The 16,741-nt window shown below is 44.7% G+C and overlaps 1 protein-coding gene and 1 long non-coding RNA gene across 3 annotated transcripts in view; one reads left to right on the top strand and one right to left on the bottom strand.

Moving 5' to 3' along the window:
• The window catches only part of OCRL (OCRL inositol polyphosphate-5-phosphatase), a 659,503-nt gene that overhangs the window by 151,800 nt on the left and 490,962 nt on the right, over positions 1-16,741 (top strand). For both annotated transcript variants that reach the window (XM_069212991.1, XM_069213000.1), the window contains one exon: positions 9,478-9,592. In XM_069212991.1, coding sequence (XP_069069092.1) covers positions 9,478-9,592 — 115 coding nt within the window. The remainder of the gene's footprint in view (positions 1-9,477; positions 9,593-16,741) is intronic.
• LOC138265347 (uncharacterized) lies at positions 3,733-6,196 on the bottom strand. Its single transcript, XR_011199347.1, has 2 exons — positions 5,954-6,196; positions 3,733-5,427 (listed from the first exon to the last, which is right to left on the bottom strand). It is a non-coding gene; the product is annotated as an uncharacterized lncRNA (long non-coding RNA).

Genomic DNA, 16,741 nt, shown 5'->3' with positions numbered 1-16,741 from the left:
TCTTCCTCTTTGCCAATGACGTGTTGTTATACCTCACACGATCCTCTCTCTCAGCCCACAGGATTCTGCAAATTTTCCAGATATTTTTAAACCACTCAGGGTATCATATAAACTGGCCTAAACTCGTGATCTTCCCTTTGGCAAAGACTTCTCCCCGCCTCCTATGGCGCTGTGCAATAACAGTAATTCAAGGAAGTTTTAAATATCTGGGATACATGTCACGAGAGACTCACAGCAGTACCTTAAAGACAATCTACATTCCACAAATAGAACATCTTTGTACAGATGTGGCACATTGGAAATCGCTTCCTTTATCAGTCATGGGTAAAGCAGCCCTTTATAAGATGATGTCGCTTCCCTGTCTACTATACATCCTTCAAAATATACGTTACCAGATGCCACTGGTGCTGTTCCGGCAAATTGACCAAGCACTCCGCCTCCTCTTATGAGCCGGTGGGACTCCATGCATTGCCTTCTGCAAACTTCAAAGGGGGTGTTCGATGGAGGCCTGGTGGTCTCAGATATCACTTACAGCTACTGGGCCTTACAATTAGCAGTTATCAACAAGTGGGTCTTTGGAGCCAGTGATGAGCCGGCATATCGAGTAAATAGGTCAGTGATGGGTAAAAGGGACTCTATAGACTCGCAGTGGAAAACATGCTACCAACCCACACAAAATCAGTGGTGAAGGCCTGGAGCGAGTCCAACAGAACTCTGGGGTCACACAACACACTTACGGAAAGGACACCACTGTGGGACAGCGATCTACTGCGGGAGGTGGGCAGTCTGCCCGGTTTTTCAAAATGGGAATTAATTGGCATTGGGCAGCTGGGTGACATTTGGAGAGACCAAGCTCTCATTCCCTTCGAATCTCTAGCTGCAGAATATGACCTGGTAAAACTGAAAGGTGTAAATACCTGCAGCTCGGCCATGCCTTGTGAGGTCATAGTAAAGAGGGGGAAACAATTGCCAACCGCCACCACCGGGAAGACATCTGATTTTAATTGTTTTTCCGCCATTTCAAGGAAAAGTCTCCGATTATTATCCTCCCTTACCTAAGTTACCTAAATGCCTCCTGCAAGTAAACAAACTATTTTGCATTTGTGCTGAAATAGCTTTCCAGGAAGGTCAGAGTGCCAAATGGTGAAGTGGCCCAGGTCACTTCTGTGCTACATCAGGCAGGTGGATATCCATCCACTTCAGCTATGCTCATTCCTTCCAGTGTAAGCTGTTGCACCAGTGCATTTCAGGGATCACCAGAGGCCTCTTGGGCCCCATGGTGTGCTGCTTTACTCTTCAGAATATCAAAACTATGCACTTCAGGATATTTTAAGGCACAATGTAAAGCAATCACTCTCAAACACCTTCGTAAGTAGAATAATCAAGTTTATTTAAGGGGCAAGTTCTCAGCTAGCAAAACTAAACCACACTAATATATATATATATATACATCAGGAGAATAACATGAGAATAATGATAAAGATATAAGCACTCTGTGAATAATTGCAAGAGTAAGTGCATATAATACGAGCACACACAATATACCTCAATGCTCAATAGCATGAAAATGACTGTAAGAGTAAGTGCATATTACGCGCGCACACACAATATACTTCAATGCTCAATAGCATGAAAATGACTGCAAGAATAAGTACACATTACGCGCGCACACACAATACACTTAATAAATTGAAAAGCTTCACCGAAAAGAGCGTCTGCATCCCTCCGCCGTACACAAAGCTGGGGAACCCAAATCAGCTGACACAGGGAGCCTCTGTTCGGGACAATCAGTCCTCCTGGCGTTGCGTCCAACCCAGGAGAGAGTTCCTAAACCAGCCCATCCAGGCCCCCAACTTTTATAGTATTTACTAACGCCCAGGAGTCTTTTCTAGAAAAAGACCCCCTCCTTTACAAATTGTGCAATCGGCGGTACCTTGTTCACCCTTCGAGACGTCTCCTCAGAACGGGCCAAGTTCCCAGGAGAGGACTCCAAGGTGAAGCTTGCATTCCTCCTTGTGTACAGGCGCATCCCCCTGTTGTTCTAACTGATAGCTCGTGGAATGTAAATAGCGCCCTTCGTACCAGGCAGATGGAGCGAAGTTGAGCAGAAAAACACCCCACCCTTCAGCTTGCCGAAGCTTGTGGAAAAACACAGAACAGTGCCTTACGCACCGAACCAGACTCGACAAAATGGAGTCGTGAACCAAAATGGAAGCGAAGGCCAATGAAAGCAGAGGCCAATGGTCCACACTCTGCACCACTGTTTACCTTGCACGTAGTGCTGCCGCATGCACGTAGTGCATGTAGCAATACATCTCCACCCTTGGACCATTTGGCCAACTTACAACTAAGTATATCCTATAAGCTGAAATGGCAATGCTCTTGGGCGAAACTGAGATAGAAGATTAGGCACACACTGAATACAACAACATAATGAAATTAAAATAACTGTTATGATAATGATTACACCAAAGATATAACGCAGTTGGCCTAAATTAGGCAGCCATCCAAAAGCCCAATCCCACCACCCCTTGTCAACATCCTGCTGCACCCCCTTCACCAACTTATGCAGGGCCTCTATGTGGGAGTTGATTGATATGGAGTGGTCGGATAAATTGAAGCAACATAATCCTTCAAAATCACTGCAGCCATGGTTGTGTTTAAGCAGTAAATAATCAATAGCAGCGCGATTCTGCAAAGCAGCTCTTCTAATTCCCTGTACATCTAATAACAGCTCAGCTAAGGCAGCTGATGTATAGTTAATATTCTTGACTACTAAACATGCAAGTTTATTAATAACTCTGGTATTATATACTGCAAGTCCTGGCACCCCTACGATAGAACTAGCTAAACTAACATATTCTGTTTTGGACAGCAATGAAATTTCAGAATCACAGTCCGTAGGTAATTGAATAGTGTCTCTGGTATAGCGAGGGTGTAGAGCAGTATCCATAGGAAACATGAGAAAGCCTAAGCGTGACCAGGCACAAGGCCCTCCGGTTAGATTGGCTGGAATATAAGTAAAAGAAAGATTACCACAAGAAAAGAGCCAACCTTTAGGCAACTTAACATTTTGAATGTGGCTGGCAGCAGGCACCACATGTTGGCAAAACATTGAATTATTTACATTCAAACAGGTTAGGTCAGTCCGTGAGTGGCACAACGTCCGTTGTGCAGCAGTTAAATTTTTGTCTCTTTTCTCCAATTTGAGCTGAGCACATTTACCTATTTTCATAGGATCACAGGTCAATGAATAGCACACATCCCCACTTGAGATGTTAAACGTGAGTATAGATGTCATGTTCCTCCACAACCGCCTGCCCACCTCCGGGCAATGACGGCAGTACTCATAGAGTGACAGATGGGAGCGAACGTCACTCACATCCACCATTCCATCCTGGTTTGTATTGTTAAAGATGTGTAATAATACAGCAGCAGGAGTGGGCACTGCCACTAGACAAGTGGTAATCAAATCTTGAACGCTTTGCATGTTACTCATACAGAAGTGAGATATATTCAGCACTTCCTGCGCTAGATGAATCCAAACATTGTTCGGTTGATGCAGCAGCCTTGGCATCTGCGGCTGACGGTTGAATTTTTGGGCTATGAGCCCCTCCCGCTCCCCGGTGGAGTCTCCCGAACGGGCTCCATACAGCCCCACTTCTGGTACCAATTGTAGTGCTTTCCTCTTATTTAGTTTCTAAGCACTAACATAACACAACAGAAATGCACTTCTGAGGTCAAAGAAGACTTTTATTGTTATTTTATTCTTCCCCAACCACAATGTTTATGAATGAATGACGAATTAGTAGCTTTCAAGTCCGCGTTAATCAAACAAAATATATCAGTTTGCAATATACACAGCAGGTTATATTTATAAGATATTGAATGCAAAGCAAAACAAATACTTCACCGTGTAGGAACTATTTACAGCTACATCTTTCTAAGGTCTGCAAGCTGAGACCCCTGTCAGCCGCGAGAAAGAGTGTCATCTACCCACACGGGATGCTGGCAACTGGCGCCAAGCTCCAGCACGAGGTCCGGCAGATTCGAATCTGACTCTCTGCAGCCTGTTACATTCGTTACAAAGGTGTGCCCCCTCCTCTCAGACCTGGGAAACTGAGCAAGCCTTTTGGAGACTGGCCAGGTCTCCAAGACTACTCCTGTTCCCAAGCTCAAGGGAAGAGAAACGACGCCCATGTACTCTCTCTTATCAGGTCTAGTCTACTGTGAGAGCAAAACATCTTGGTTCTCTGGTGCAAAAACACAGCTTGGAAAAATACAGAACTCCACGTTAAAGGCAATGGGAAGCTAACCTAAATATCAAATGCAATGTCATGTTAAAGGCAATAGGCAGCTAACCTAAATATCAAATGCAATGTCTAGTGTCATGTCAAAGCCAATAGGCATCTAAGCTGAATACAAAATACAATGTCTTATATCATGTCAAAGCCCATAGGCAGCTGAGCTGAATACAAAATGCAATGTATAATATCATGTCAAAGCCAAAAGGCAGCGGAGCTGAATACAAAATGTAATATATGATATCATGTCAAAGCCAATAGGAATGCAATGTCAAAGCCAATAGGCGGCTAGACTGGATACAGCATGTCAAAGCCAATAGGCAGAATACAGAATGTAATGGCTAATGCAATGTCAAAGCCCATAGGCGGCTAAACTGAATACAGAAAGCAATGGCTAATGCCATGTCAAAGCCAATAGGCACAATACAGAATGTAATGACTAATGCAATGTCAAAGCCCATAGGCGGCTAAACTGAACAAAACATACCATGTGCTACTGGTGAACATTGAGCAACTAATATGCGCAGTGGTGAAACACAAAGTCATTGGTCAAAACAAAACTTTATCAAATGGCAGGACATTCCGCCCTTTGACCAATGAATTTTTGTTTCACATATCTCATATTTCAAAAAAAAAAAAAACATCAGCACAAAAAAAAAAACATTATGATCAAATCAAATTTCAATGATCAAAGCAATCCCTGTAAAGCAATAGAAGTGAATTAACACATTGATTTCATAACCTTTCACATCAGATACATCTACATAGAAAAGACTGGGCAATTTTTTTTTTTTTTTCTTTTCTGAATGAGTCTCTAATTCAACAGTGTTAGCAATTTGATGTGGCATGAGTTCTGCTCATGTAAAGAGGCACGGTCCACCTGAAAGGTTTTCTGGAAGGTAAGCAAAAGTCAGAGTTCCATACGAGAGGGAAAAAAAAAAAACACAGCAAACAAGTTGAACTTGAACTGAAGGCGCAGTTTGCGCAAAATGGATCCATGGTGCTGGCACTTTACTCAGCCAGGTTCAGGTTGGGGATTCGGTCCCTTCCCCGACCCCACACGCACACACCGGAAGGGGGACCACACAGCGCACTCAGGGACAGTGGCGAAACGTGGTAGGATCTGCAAAAGAAACAAGTATGACTTTTCTTGCAAATAACATTTTTCATTTAAACTGCACCCTTCCTCTTTCTTTCCCTGTTTTATAATCAGCAGGACGTTTTTGGGGCCCTTTGTTATATTCTCTGCAGGTTCTGGAGGATCACTTGGGGCTTCAGCCCACACATCAGTACTGAGGTTTTTATCTGCTGCGCCACAGCTTCCTTTTTCTTGCACTGTCAGAAGGGCTGGGGCAGACTCATTCTTTACCAAACCTCCATTCACTGCACTTTTGTCAATTTGGGCCATTCTGTCTCCAATTTGTATGAATGAATCAGATTCTTTTCTAGGTATCAGCATAATTTCGATTTTTCCTTGGTAATTTGCAGCAATCACTCTCCCTAAAACCTGATCAATTTGCCATTTCTGTTCTGGTAACTTTCCTCTCCCCAACTGCTCTGTGACTGCTTGCATGACAGATTGCTTTTGTGCGTGCTGCACAGTTTTTATCAAATCTAGGGGAATGGGCATCTCTCTCATCTCTGCCCACCTGTAAGTGGCTTTTTCACATTTCTGGTGCACCCACATAGCCATCCCCACTAAGGCAGAATTCTGGGTGAACACTTCTCTCTCTGCATTTTTCTCATTAACATCTGCAAGGTAATTGAACCAGTTAGGTGCTAAAACATTATCAAAGAACCAAAAATCAGCATAAAAATGACACATCTCACGTAGCTCTTGCTTTAAAATCTGACACACATTATACAACGCTGTTCCTTCTACTGTGCCAGAAAGCAACATTTCGGAATTCTCCACTGGAGCCTGCGCTACCTGCTCATGCAAAACGGCGGTCCCTTTTGGACCCGCTCGTGCCCTGTCCTGGACATACCATTTCCATTTTATAATGCTGGCTTCTTGTGCATGTCCAATTCTATGAGTTTTTGGGGAACTCATCACCCACTGCATGATGGGAATCTCAGGCCTTAAAATCACATTGTGTCCCAGTGTAATTTGCTCAGTATCAACCAGGGCCCAATAGCAGGCCAGCAGCTGCTTCTCAAAGGGAGTATACCGCTCTCCTGCCTCAGGTAACTTCTTTGTCCAAAATCCCAGGGGCACCCTCTTTCTTCCTTGTTTTTGCCATAAACTCCAATTGGCATACTGCCCCTGGACTGTCACATTCAATTCAATGTCTCCCTCTCGAATCGGCCACAAATCCAAAGCATGCTGAATGGCGTCTTTCGCCAATTCAAACGCGCGCTGCTCCTGCTCTCCCCATTCAAACGCATTTTTCTTTCGTGTAACTTTGTACAATGGGGCCAAAATCTGAGACAAATGGGGTATATGTTGTCTCCAATACCCGAATAGTCCTATAAAACTCTGGGCTTCCTTCCGATTTCGCGGTACTGCGAATTCCTTAATCTTTTGTTTCACTTTTGGCAACACTTCTCTGTGTCCCTGATTCCACTGAATGCCCAAAAATTTCACGCTCTGAGACGGTCCCTGCACTTTCTCGGGGTTAATCTCCCACCCTTGATTCTGCAAATGTTCCACCACCCTGTCTAGCTGAATTTGCACCTGTTCTTGCGTCTCTCCCTGCATCATCACGTCATCTATATAGTGGGAAATTTGCACTCCAGGAACCACTGGTACTTCATCCAAATGCTCTGCCACCAGCCGGTGGCAGATAGTGGGGCTATGTAAATACCCCATGGGTAATCTACAGAAGGTGTACTGACGCCCCGCCCATTGGAATGCCAGCCCATCCAGGCCCCCAACTTTTATAGTATTTACTAACGCCCAGGAGTCTTTTCTAGAAAAAGACCCCCTCCTTTACAAATTGTGCAATCGGCGGTACCTTGTTCACCCTTCGAGACGTCTCCTCAGAACGGGCCAAGTTCCCAGGAGAGGACTCCAAGGTGAAGCTTGCATTCCTCCTTGTGTACAGGCGCATCCCCCTGTTGTTCTAACTGATAGCTCGTGGAATGTAAATAGCGCCCTTCGTACCAGGCAGATGGAGCGAAGTTGAGCAGAAAAACACCCCACCCTTCAGCTTGCCGAAGCTTGTGGAAAAACACAGAACAGTGCCTTACGCACCGAACCAGACTCGACAAAATGGAGTCGTGAACCAAAATGGAAGCGAAGGCCAATGAAAGCAGAGGCCAATGGTCCACACTCTGCACCACTGTTTACCTTGCACGTAGTGCTGCCGCATGCACGTAGTGCATGTAGCAATACATCTCCACCCTTGGACCATTTGGCCAACTTACAACTAAGTATATCCTATAAGCTGAAATGGCAATGCTCTTGGGCGAAACTGAGATAGAAGATTAGGCACACACTGAATACAACAACATAATGAAATTAAAATAACTGTTATGATAATGATTACACCAAAGATATAACGCAGTTGGCCTAAATTAGGCAGCCATCCAAAAGCCCAATCCCACCACCCCTTGTCAACATCCTGCCGACTACGCCAATTTGTGCTGCTTTACTCTTCAGAATATCAAAACTATGCACTTCAGGATATTTTAAGGCACAATGTAAAGCAATCACTCTCAAACACCTTCGTAAGTAGAATAATCAAGTTTATTTAAGGGGCAAGTTCTCAGCTAGCAAAACTAAACCACACTAATATATATATATATATATATACATCAGGAGAATAACATGAGAATAATGATAAAGATATAAGCACTCTGTGAATAATTGCAAGAGTAAGTGCATATAATACGAGCACACACAATATACCTCAATGCTCAATAGCATGAAAATGACTGTAAGAGTAAGTGCATATTACGCGCGCACACACAATATACTTCAATGCTCAATAGCATGAAAATGACTGCAAGAATAAGTACACATTACGCGCGCACACACAATACACTTAATAAATTGAAAAGCTTCACCGAAAAGAGCGTCTGCATCCCTCCGCCGTACACAAAGCTGGGGAACCCAAATCAGCTGACACAGGGAGCCTCTGTTCGGGACAATCAGTCCTCCTGGCGTTGCGTCCAACCCAGGAGAGAGTTCCTAAACCAGCCCATCCAGGCCCCCAACTTTTATAGTATTTACTAACGCCCAGGAGTCTTTTCTAGAAAAAGACCCCCTCCTTTACAAATTGTGCAATCGGCGGTACCTTGTTCACCCTTCGAGACGTCTCCTCAGAACGGGCCAAGTTCCCAGGAGAGGACTCCAAGGTGAAGCTTGCATTCCTCCTTGTGTACAGGCGCATCCCCCTGTTGTTCTAACTGATAGCTCGTGGAATGTAAATAGCGCCCTTCGTACCAGGCAGATGGAGCGAAGTTGAGCAGAAAAACACCCCACCCTTCAGCTTGCCGAAGCTTGTGGAAAAACACAGAACAGTGCCTTACGCACCGAACCAGACTCGACAAAATGGAGTCGTGAACCAAAATGGAAGCGAAGGCCAATGAAAGCAGAGGCCAATGGTCCACACTCTGCACCACTGTTTACCTTGCACGTAGTGCTGCCGCATGCACGTAGTGCATGTAGCAATACACATGGCTACCCATCTTGGCCTTTGTGTTCATGTGCTCCAATCAGCTGGAGTTCAGGGGTTTAAATACAGTTCCATAGGACGCTGCTTTTGGGTGAAGCCGTCTTCTTTGGGCCAAACGCATCCCTCCTTATCACTAGATAGATTTTCCCCAACAATACCCTTTACAGAAGACCATTGACCTCCACAAAATACCCTCATACATACAATATAAAATTCTGAATTTGTCTGCAAAGTTGCCTTTACAGTTTAAGTGTATGTTGTCCCGGAGTCCTTTTTTTTAATATGTCCGTGGGTGGCAAACACCACTGTCAATTTGTGCAAACCAAATCTAGGTATTCCACAAACGACCAGCATAAGGGACAACCTCTGAATAGTAAACAGTTTCTTGTAAGTAACATTTTCCATTTCTGTCAGGAATGTACCTCAGCCAAAACAGTAAACCTATTAAAGGGCCTTTGACGTTCCTATGTGTGCATAAGGGCATTTACAATCTTTGTAGGTATATGTTGATTAACAAAAATACAGTGCACTAACCCAGGCATATTATTCAGGTTCCAGGAGCTGGATCTAAGTAAGGAGGCATTTTTCTACTTTGACTCGGGTAAAGAGCAAGAGTGGCTGGAGGCTGTGGAAAAGAGCTTGCACCCTAAAGCAAAATATCGGAAAGTAGGTTGCAATTCTGCATTATTCACTGTGAATGTTTTTGTATGTTGCCTTAGGAACAGGACAGAATTAAGAAAACGAATAATTATCCATATTGACATAATTAAATCTTTATTCTGCAAATAACTAACATTTTGGGATTTGAAACTCCACTTTTACATGTTGATGCTTTGAAAATGTGTTGAATTATTTTCATTCAATTCAAGCAAGCTAATAAGAAAACCAAAATTGTAATATGTTCTATACAATTCTGGCTGTTAGGAATCAATGTAAATCAATTCCTTAGCAAAAAGCTGAAGTAAAACTTGTAATATAGGTCTGAGTATCTGTGACTGTTACTGTTATTAACCTTAATAGAACTGATTGCCTTGATGTAACTGTAATAAATGTGTGTGTATATATATATGTTCGATGGCATGTGTAGCTGCAGATACACATGCTATGCATAGTCCTGCCATCTAGTGTTGGGCTCGGAGTGTTACAAGTTGTTTTTCTTCGAAGAAGTGTTTTCGAGTCACGGGATCAAGTGACTCCTCCTCTTCGGCTCCATTGCGCATGGACATCGACTCTTATCTCAGATTGTTTTCTTTCCGCCATCGGGTTCGGACGTGTTTCTTTTCGCTCCGGTAGTTTGAGTCGGAAAAGTCCTGAAAACTCTCTAATTTGTCGGTATTGTTTCGATCGCGTATCATCTATCATTAACACTTCGGTACCGGCAGATCCAACTTCTTTAATCGCCCTTCGGGGCACCCGCGCCCAACTCGGAACTGGTAGGGCCATCAGCGTGGAAGATTCATGGACCGGACCCCATTTCGCTTTTGTCCTTGGTGCCACGCCAAGTTCCCATATACAGACCAATAGCTCGTCTGTAACCTTTGTCTATCTCCAGACCATTGAGAGGATACTTGTGAGGCCTGCAGATCCTTCCGCTTGAAGAAGACTCTACAAGACAGAAGAGCTCGAAGGTTGGAAATGGCGTCGAGAAGCACCGAACGTCTCGACTTGGAGGAAGAGGAGATTATGCACACCGCAGTCTCCGTCCGAGGGTCTGATTCCGAGCAGGAGTCCAAGGAGGACAGACCAGTCACAGCAGGACAGCACATGAGTACGCCTTCCCCTGTCCAATCCAAGCCCAAACACAAGGCCTCGGGAACGCCACTGCCAGAAGGCCATGGCTCCACCCGCAAAAAGACTTCTGGTGACCAAGCAACAACTTTGGCACTGAGAAAGGCCATGCCACCGAAGCCTTCGGAGTCGAGCCGAAGCACAGGCCCGAAACAGGCAAACACCGACCCATCAAGTCGAAGCCTCGAAAATCCCTTTCGGAGCAGAGGCCAACATCCACTCCCAGCCTTTCAATCCCAAGAAAACTGGCTTCGGAGCCAAAAAGACCCATCTACACCATTCTACACCTACATCATTCTCCTCACCTGACTGTCTCTCCACCTACTACTCCTACACCTTCACAGTCTCCTGTAAACTCTGCAGATTCACAACACGACAATGTCAACCCATGGGATCTCTGTGATCCAGATCCCATTTCTTATAATAGCCCAGACTGCTATCCTTCCAAACCATCACCACCAGAAGATAGCACTGGATACACTCAGGTTCTGGCTAGGGCGGCATCATACCACAACGTAGCCATGCACACCGAGCCTTTTGAGGATGATTTTCTCTTTAATACATTATCCTCCACTCACACTACTTACCAGTCCCTTCCCATGCTTCCAGGCATGTTAAAACACGCACATCAAATTTTTCAAGAGCAAGTCAAGGCCAGGATCATCACTCCCAGAGTGCAGAAAAAACATAAAACACCTCCCTCTGACCCGGCATTCATTACCCAACAACTGCCTCCTGATACAGCCATTGAAAAGATGAAGAAAGACTCAGACACCGCTAAAGCCATGGGTGCTCTGTATACTACACAATACAGAGGTTCATTTCTAAAACCTCAGTACAGGGGTGGTTTTAAAACACAAACATCTGAGGCATCCACCTCACAATCCAAACCATCTTACCAGCCTCCGTACCAACAAGGTGGGTTTGGAGGAACTTATAAAGGCCAATTCCCCAGAGGCAGGGGAAAATATCATCCAACAAAACAAGCCTCACAGACAAAACAATGACTCGATCCGCATCTTCCCTCATAACACTTCACCTGTGGGAGGAAGACTGCAAATGTTCCACAAAAATTGGTTACCCATTACAACAGACAACTGGGTATTATCCTTTATCCGCAATGGTTACTGCATAGAATTGGCACAAATTCCCCCAGATATACCTCCAAAACCACACAAACTCTCAACACATCTCCATGTTGCAAGAAGTACAGACACTATTACTCAAACAAGTCATAGAGTTTGTACCACAACATCAGATAGGAACAGGGGTTTCCTCCCTGTACTTCCTTATTCCCCAAAAAGATTGAACCTTGAGACCAATACTGGATCTCAGAACTCTCAGTCTTTACATCCTATCGGAACACTTTCACATGGTAACACTACAGCATGTAGTCCCACTGCTACAACAAGATTTCATGGCAACATTAGACCACAAGGATGCGTATTTTTACATACCCATCCATCCAGCGCACAGAAAATATCTCAGGTTTGTAATACAGGGAAAACATTACTAGTTCGGGATAACAACAGCTCCCAGAGTATTTACAAAATGCCTTGCGGTAATTGCAGCCTACCTAAGAAGGCAACACATCCATGTCTTTCCATATCTTGACGATTGGCTAATAAAATCCAGCAGTCATACACAGTGTCAAAACCATACACATTATGTAATACAAACCCTACACACTCTAGGGCTCTCTATAAACTACCACAAATCCCACTTGCAACCCGCGCAAATTGAACAGTACTTAGGAGCCACACTAAATATGCAAACAGCACTTGCAAGCCCAAGTCCACAAAGAGTATAAACATTCCACAATGTATTGGCACAAATTCAGTCAAACCAACAGTACACAGTCAAATTTGTCATGAAACTGCTGGGCATGATGGCATCATGCATCGCCATTGTCCCAAATGAAAGATTGAACATGCGGCCCTTACAACAGTGCCTTGCAAAACAATGGTCACAGGCACACAGTCAACGTCAATATCTAATAGACCGCCAAACACGCATTATCGCTTCAGTGGTGGAATTCCACAAATTTAAACAAAGGGCGGCCATTTCAAGACCCTGTGCCTCAAACCACACTTACAACAGCTGCATCAATGATTGGATGGGAAGTACACCTCAACAATCACAACATTCAAGGACAATGAGGGACCAAACACAAACAACTCCACATAAATCACCTAGAATTACTAGCCGTATTCCTAGCACTCAGCCTTTCAACCTCTTCTCATTCACAAACACATTCTGATCAAAACAGACAACATGACTACAATGTATTACCTAAACAAACAAGGAGGGACCCACTCATCTCAACTGTCCCTTCTAGCACAAAAATGTCGGCATTGGGCAATACACAACAACATTCACCTAGTAGCACAATACATTCTAGGAATACACAATCAATTAGCAGATGTTCTCAGCCGAGAGCATCAACAAACACACGAGTGGGAAATTCATCCACAAGTGCTTCAGACATACTTCCATCACTGGGGAACACCAGACATAGACCTGGTCGCCACCAGCAAAAACGCAAAATGCTGAAACTTCGCATCCAGGTTCCCACACCCTCTATCCAAGGGCAATGCTCTATGGCTCAACTGGTCAGGGATATTTGCTCACGCTTTTCCCCCTCTCCCGCTCATTCCATTTCTAGTCAACAAACTGTGTCAAAACAAACTCAAACTCATACTTATAGCACCAACATGGGCATGTCAACCATGGTACACGACACTGTTAGATCTGTCAGTAGTACCACACATTAAACTCCCCAACAGACCAGATCTGTTAACACAAAACAGACAACTGATAAGGCATCCAGATCCAGCAATACTCAATCTAGCGATTTGGCTCCTGAGGTCTTAGTTTGGATATCTACATCTTCCAGCAGAATATATGGAAGTAATTAAACAGGCTACAAAACCCACTACCAGGCAATGTTATAAGAACAAATGGAAAAGGTTTGTGTTTTACTGTCAATCTAAACAGATTGCCCCTCTTTCAGCATCAATACAAGACATTGTAGGTTACTTGCTTCATCTGCAAAAAGCAAATTTAGCCTTTTCATCTATCAAAATACATCTCACCGCTATTTCAGCGTCCCTGTTATCAAAGCCTTCATGGAAGGACTAAAACGCATCATACCACCAAGAACACCCACAGTGCCTTCATGGAATCTAAATATTGTACTCACACGACTCATAGGTCCACCATTTGAACCTATGTATTCATGTCAGATTCAATACTTAACATGGAAAGTGGCATTCCTATTTGCAGTTACTTCATTAAGAAGAGTTAGTGAAATCCAAGCTTTCAGTGGACCTCCCAGTCTTCTTCCCACAGCCATACTCCGTAGCAGAAAGAGCGCTGCACACATTGGACATCAAAAGAGCTATAATGTATTATATTGATAGAACTAAATCTTTTAGGAAAACCAAACAATTATTTGTGGTGTTTCAAAAACCACGTACTGGTGATCCTATCTCAAAACAAGGACCAGCTAGATGGATAAATTCCACCCAAACATGTTACCTCAAAAGGCAGCTATTAGTAACACCAAAAGCACATTCCCCCAGGAAAAAAGGGGCACAATGGCATTTTTAGGAAATATACCTATGTCAGAAATCTGTAAAGCAGCCATTTGGTCCACACCCCATATATTTACCAAGCATTACTGTGTAGATGTGTTAGCAACACAAAAAGCCACAGTAGGACAGGCTGTACTAAGAACACTATTTCAAACAGCTTCAACTCTTACAGGCTGACCACCACCTATGGGAGGAATAACTGCTTTGTAGTCTATGCATAGCATGTGTATCTGCGGCTACACATGCCATCGAACGGAAAATGTCACTTACCCAGTGTACATCTGTACAGTGGAGCCGAAGAGGAGGAGTCACTCGATCCAGTGACTTAAACACTTCTTCGAAGAAAAACAACTTGTAACACTCCGAGCCCAACACTAGATGGCAGGACTATGCATAGCATGTGAATCTGCAGCGGAACATACCACGAACAGATGTACACTGGGTAAGTGACATTTTCGATATACACACACGTATATGTAGATCAATGATATATATATCTATATATGTTCGATGGCATGTGTAGCTGCAGATACACATGCTGTGCACATCCCGCCATCTAGTGTTGGGCTCGGAGTGTTACAAGTTGTTTTTCTTCGAAGAAGTCTTTTTCGAGTCACGATATCGAGGGACTCCTCCCCTTTCGGCTCCATTGCGCATGGGCGTCGACTCCATCTTAGATTGTTTTCTTTCCGCCATCGGGTTTGGACGTGTTCCTTTTCGCTCCGTGTTTCGGTTCGGAAAGTTAGTTAGAATCTCGGAAAATTCGACGGTATTGTTTGCGTTCGGTATCGGGTTATTTACAACAGATCGACACTGAATTTTGAAAAGCTCCGATGGCCCTTCGGGGTTTTCGATTCCCCGGCGGGGCCTGGTCAGCCCAACCACGTGCGTCTTCAAGGCTAATGGAACGGACCCCATTCCGCTTCTGCCCCGAATGTCACAACAAGTATCCTTATACAGATCAGCATCTAGGATTCGGACTCGGAAGAGGTCGATCCTGAACAGACGCCGAAAACCATGAGTAAGACGTCGATACACAAAAATCACAGAAAGACCTGCTAAAGCCCATGGGACGCCACTGCCGGGAGGCCATGGCTTAACCCGAAAGATAGGTGACCGAGCATCGGCACCGAAAAAGGGCATGCATGTGTCAAAGTCATCCGACTCCGGTCGATATACCGGCACAGAGCAGACTCGAACCCAAGACACCGGGTCAGAGCAATCTCGGCACCGAGAGGGCTGCACCGAAACGAGTTGGCACCGAGAGATCAGTACGCCGAAGAGCAAAAAAGTGTTGTCGGAACCGAAAAAAGCAGCCGAAAAAGTTTCCGTACCGAAACATCCGGCCTCGGAACCGAAAACAAGTTCCTACACAGAGGAACAAGGTCTATCCTCACAAATGCAAGGACATAGATTTGGACAGGAGCTAGAGACAATGGAGCCAGATTACACTCAAAGAAGGCTCCACATTCCAAATGAGACAGGTAAGATCAGTACTCTCCCTCCAATACGAATGAAAAGAAAACTTGCCTTCCAAGAGAAAGACAAGCAGCCACAGGCAAAGGTGGCAAGACAAGTAACCCCGCCACCATCTCCACAACGCTCTCCACAATCATCACCGGTAGCCACTCCACCAATGATGCAGTCCCCAACTCATACAGGGATGAGTCAGTATGATCCCGACGCGTGGGATCTTTATGATGCGCCTGTGTCCGATAACAGTCCCGATTGTTATCCAGCTAGACCGTCACCACCTGAGGACAGCACCGCCTACAGACAGGTGGTGTCAAGAGCAGCGGCGTTTCATAATGTCACCCTGCATGCAGAGCCAATAGAAGATGACTTTCTATTTAACACACTGTCGCCCACACATAGCCAGTACCAGAGTCTCCCCATGCTACCTGGAATGCTGAAACACTCCAAACAAGTGTTTCAGGAGCCTGTGAAAGGCAGGACCATTACTCCAAGGATGGAGAAGAAATACAAACCGCCACCAACAGACCCTGTGTACATCACACAGCAATTAACACCAGACTCCGTGGTAGTAGGGGCAGCTCGCAAGAGGGCGAACTCACACACCTCAGGAGATGCACCACCTCCAGACAAGGAGAGTCGTAAGTTCGACGCGGCAGGGAAAAGAGTGGCGGCACAAGCAGCCAACCAATGGCGCATTGCCAACTCACAGGCCTTGTTGGCGAGATATGATAGGGCTCATTGGGATGAAATGCAACATTTCATAGAACATTTGCCCAAAGAGTTCCAAAAGAGAGCACAACAAATGGTGGAGGAAGGACAGAGTATCTCGAACAATCAGATACGGTCAGCAATGGATGCAGCGGACACAGCTGCTGGGACTGTAAATACAGCAGTGACAATACGGAGACACGCATGGCTGCGTACATCAGGATTCAAGCCGGAAATACAACAAGCT

This window comes from Pleurodeles waltl, chromosome 2_1, assembly GCF_031143425.1.
Source record: "Pleurodeles waltl isolate 20211129_DDA chromosome 2_1, aPleWal1.hap1.20221129, whole genome shotgun sequence".
NCBI lineage: Eukaryota > Metazoa > Chordata > Amphibia > Caudata > Salamandridae > Pleurodeles > Pleurodeles waltl.
This window is presented reverse-complemented; position numbering and strand designations above follow the sequence as displayed.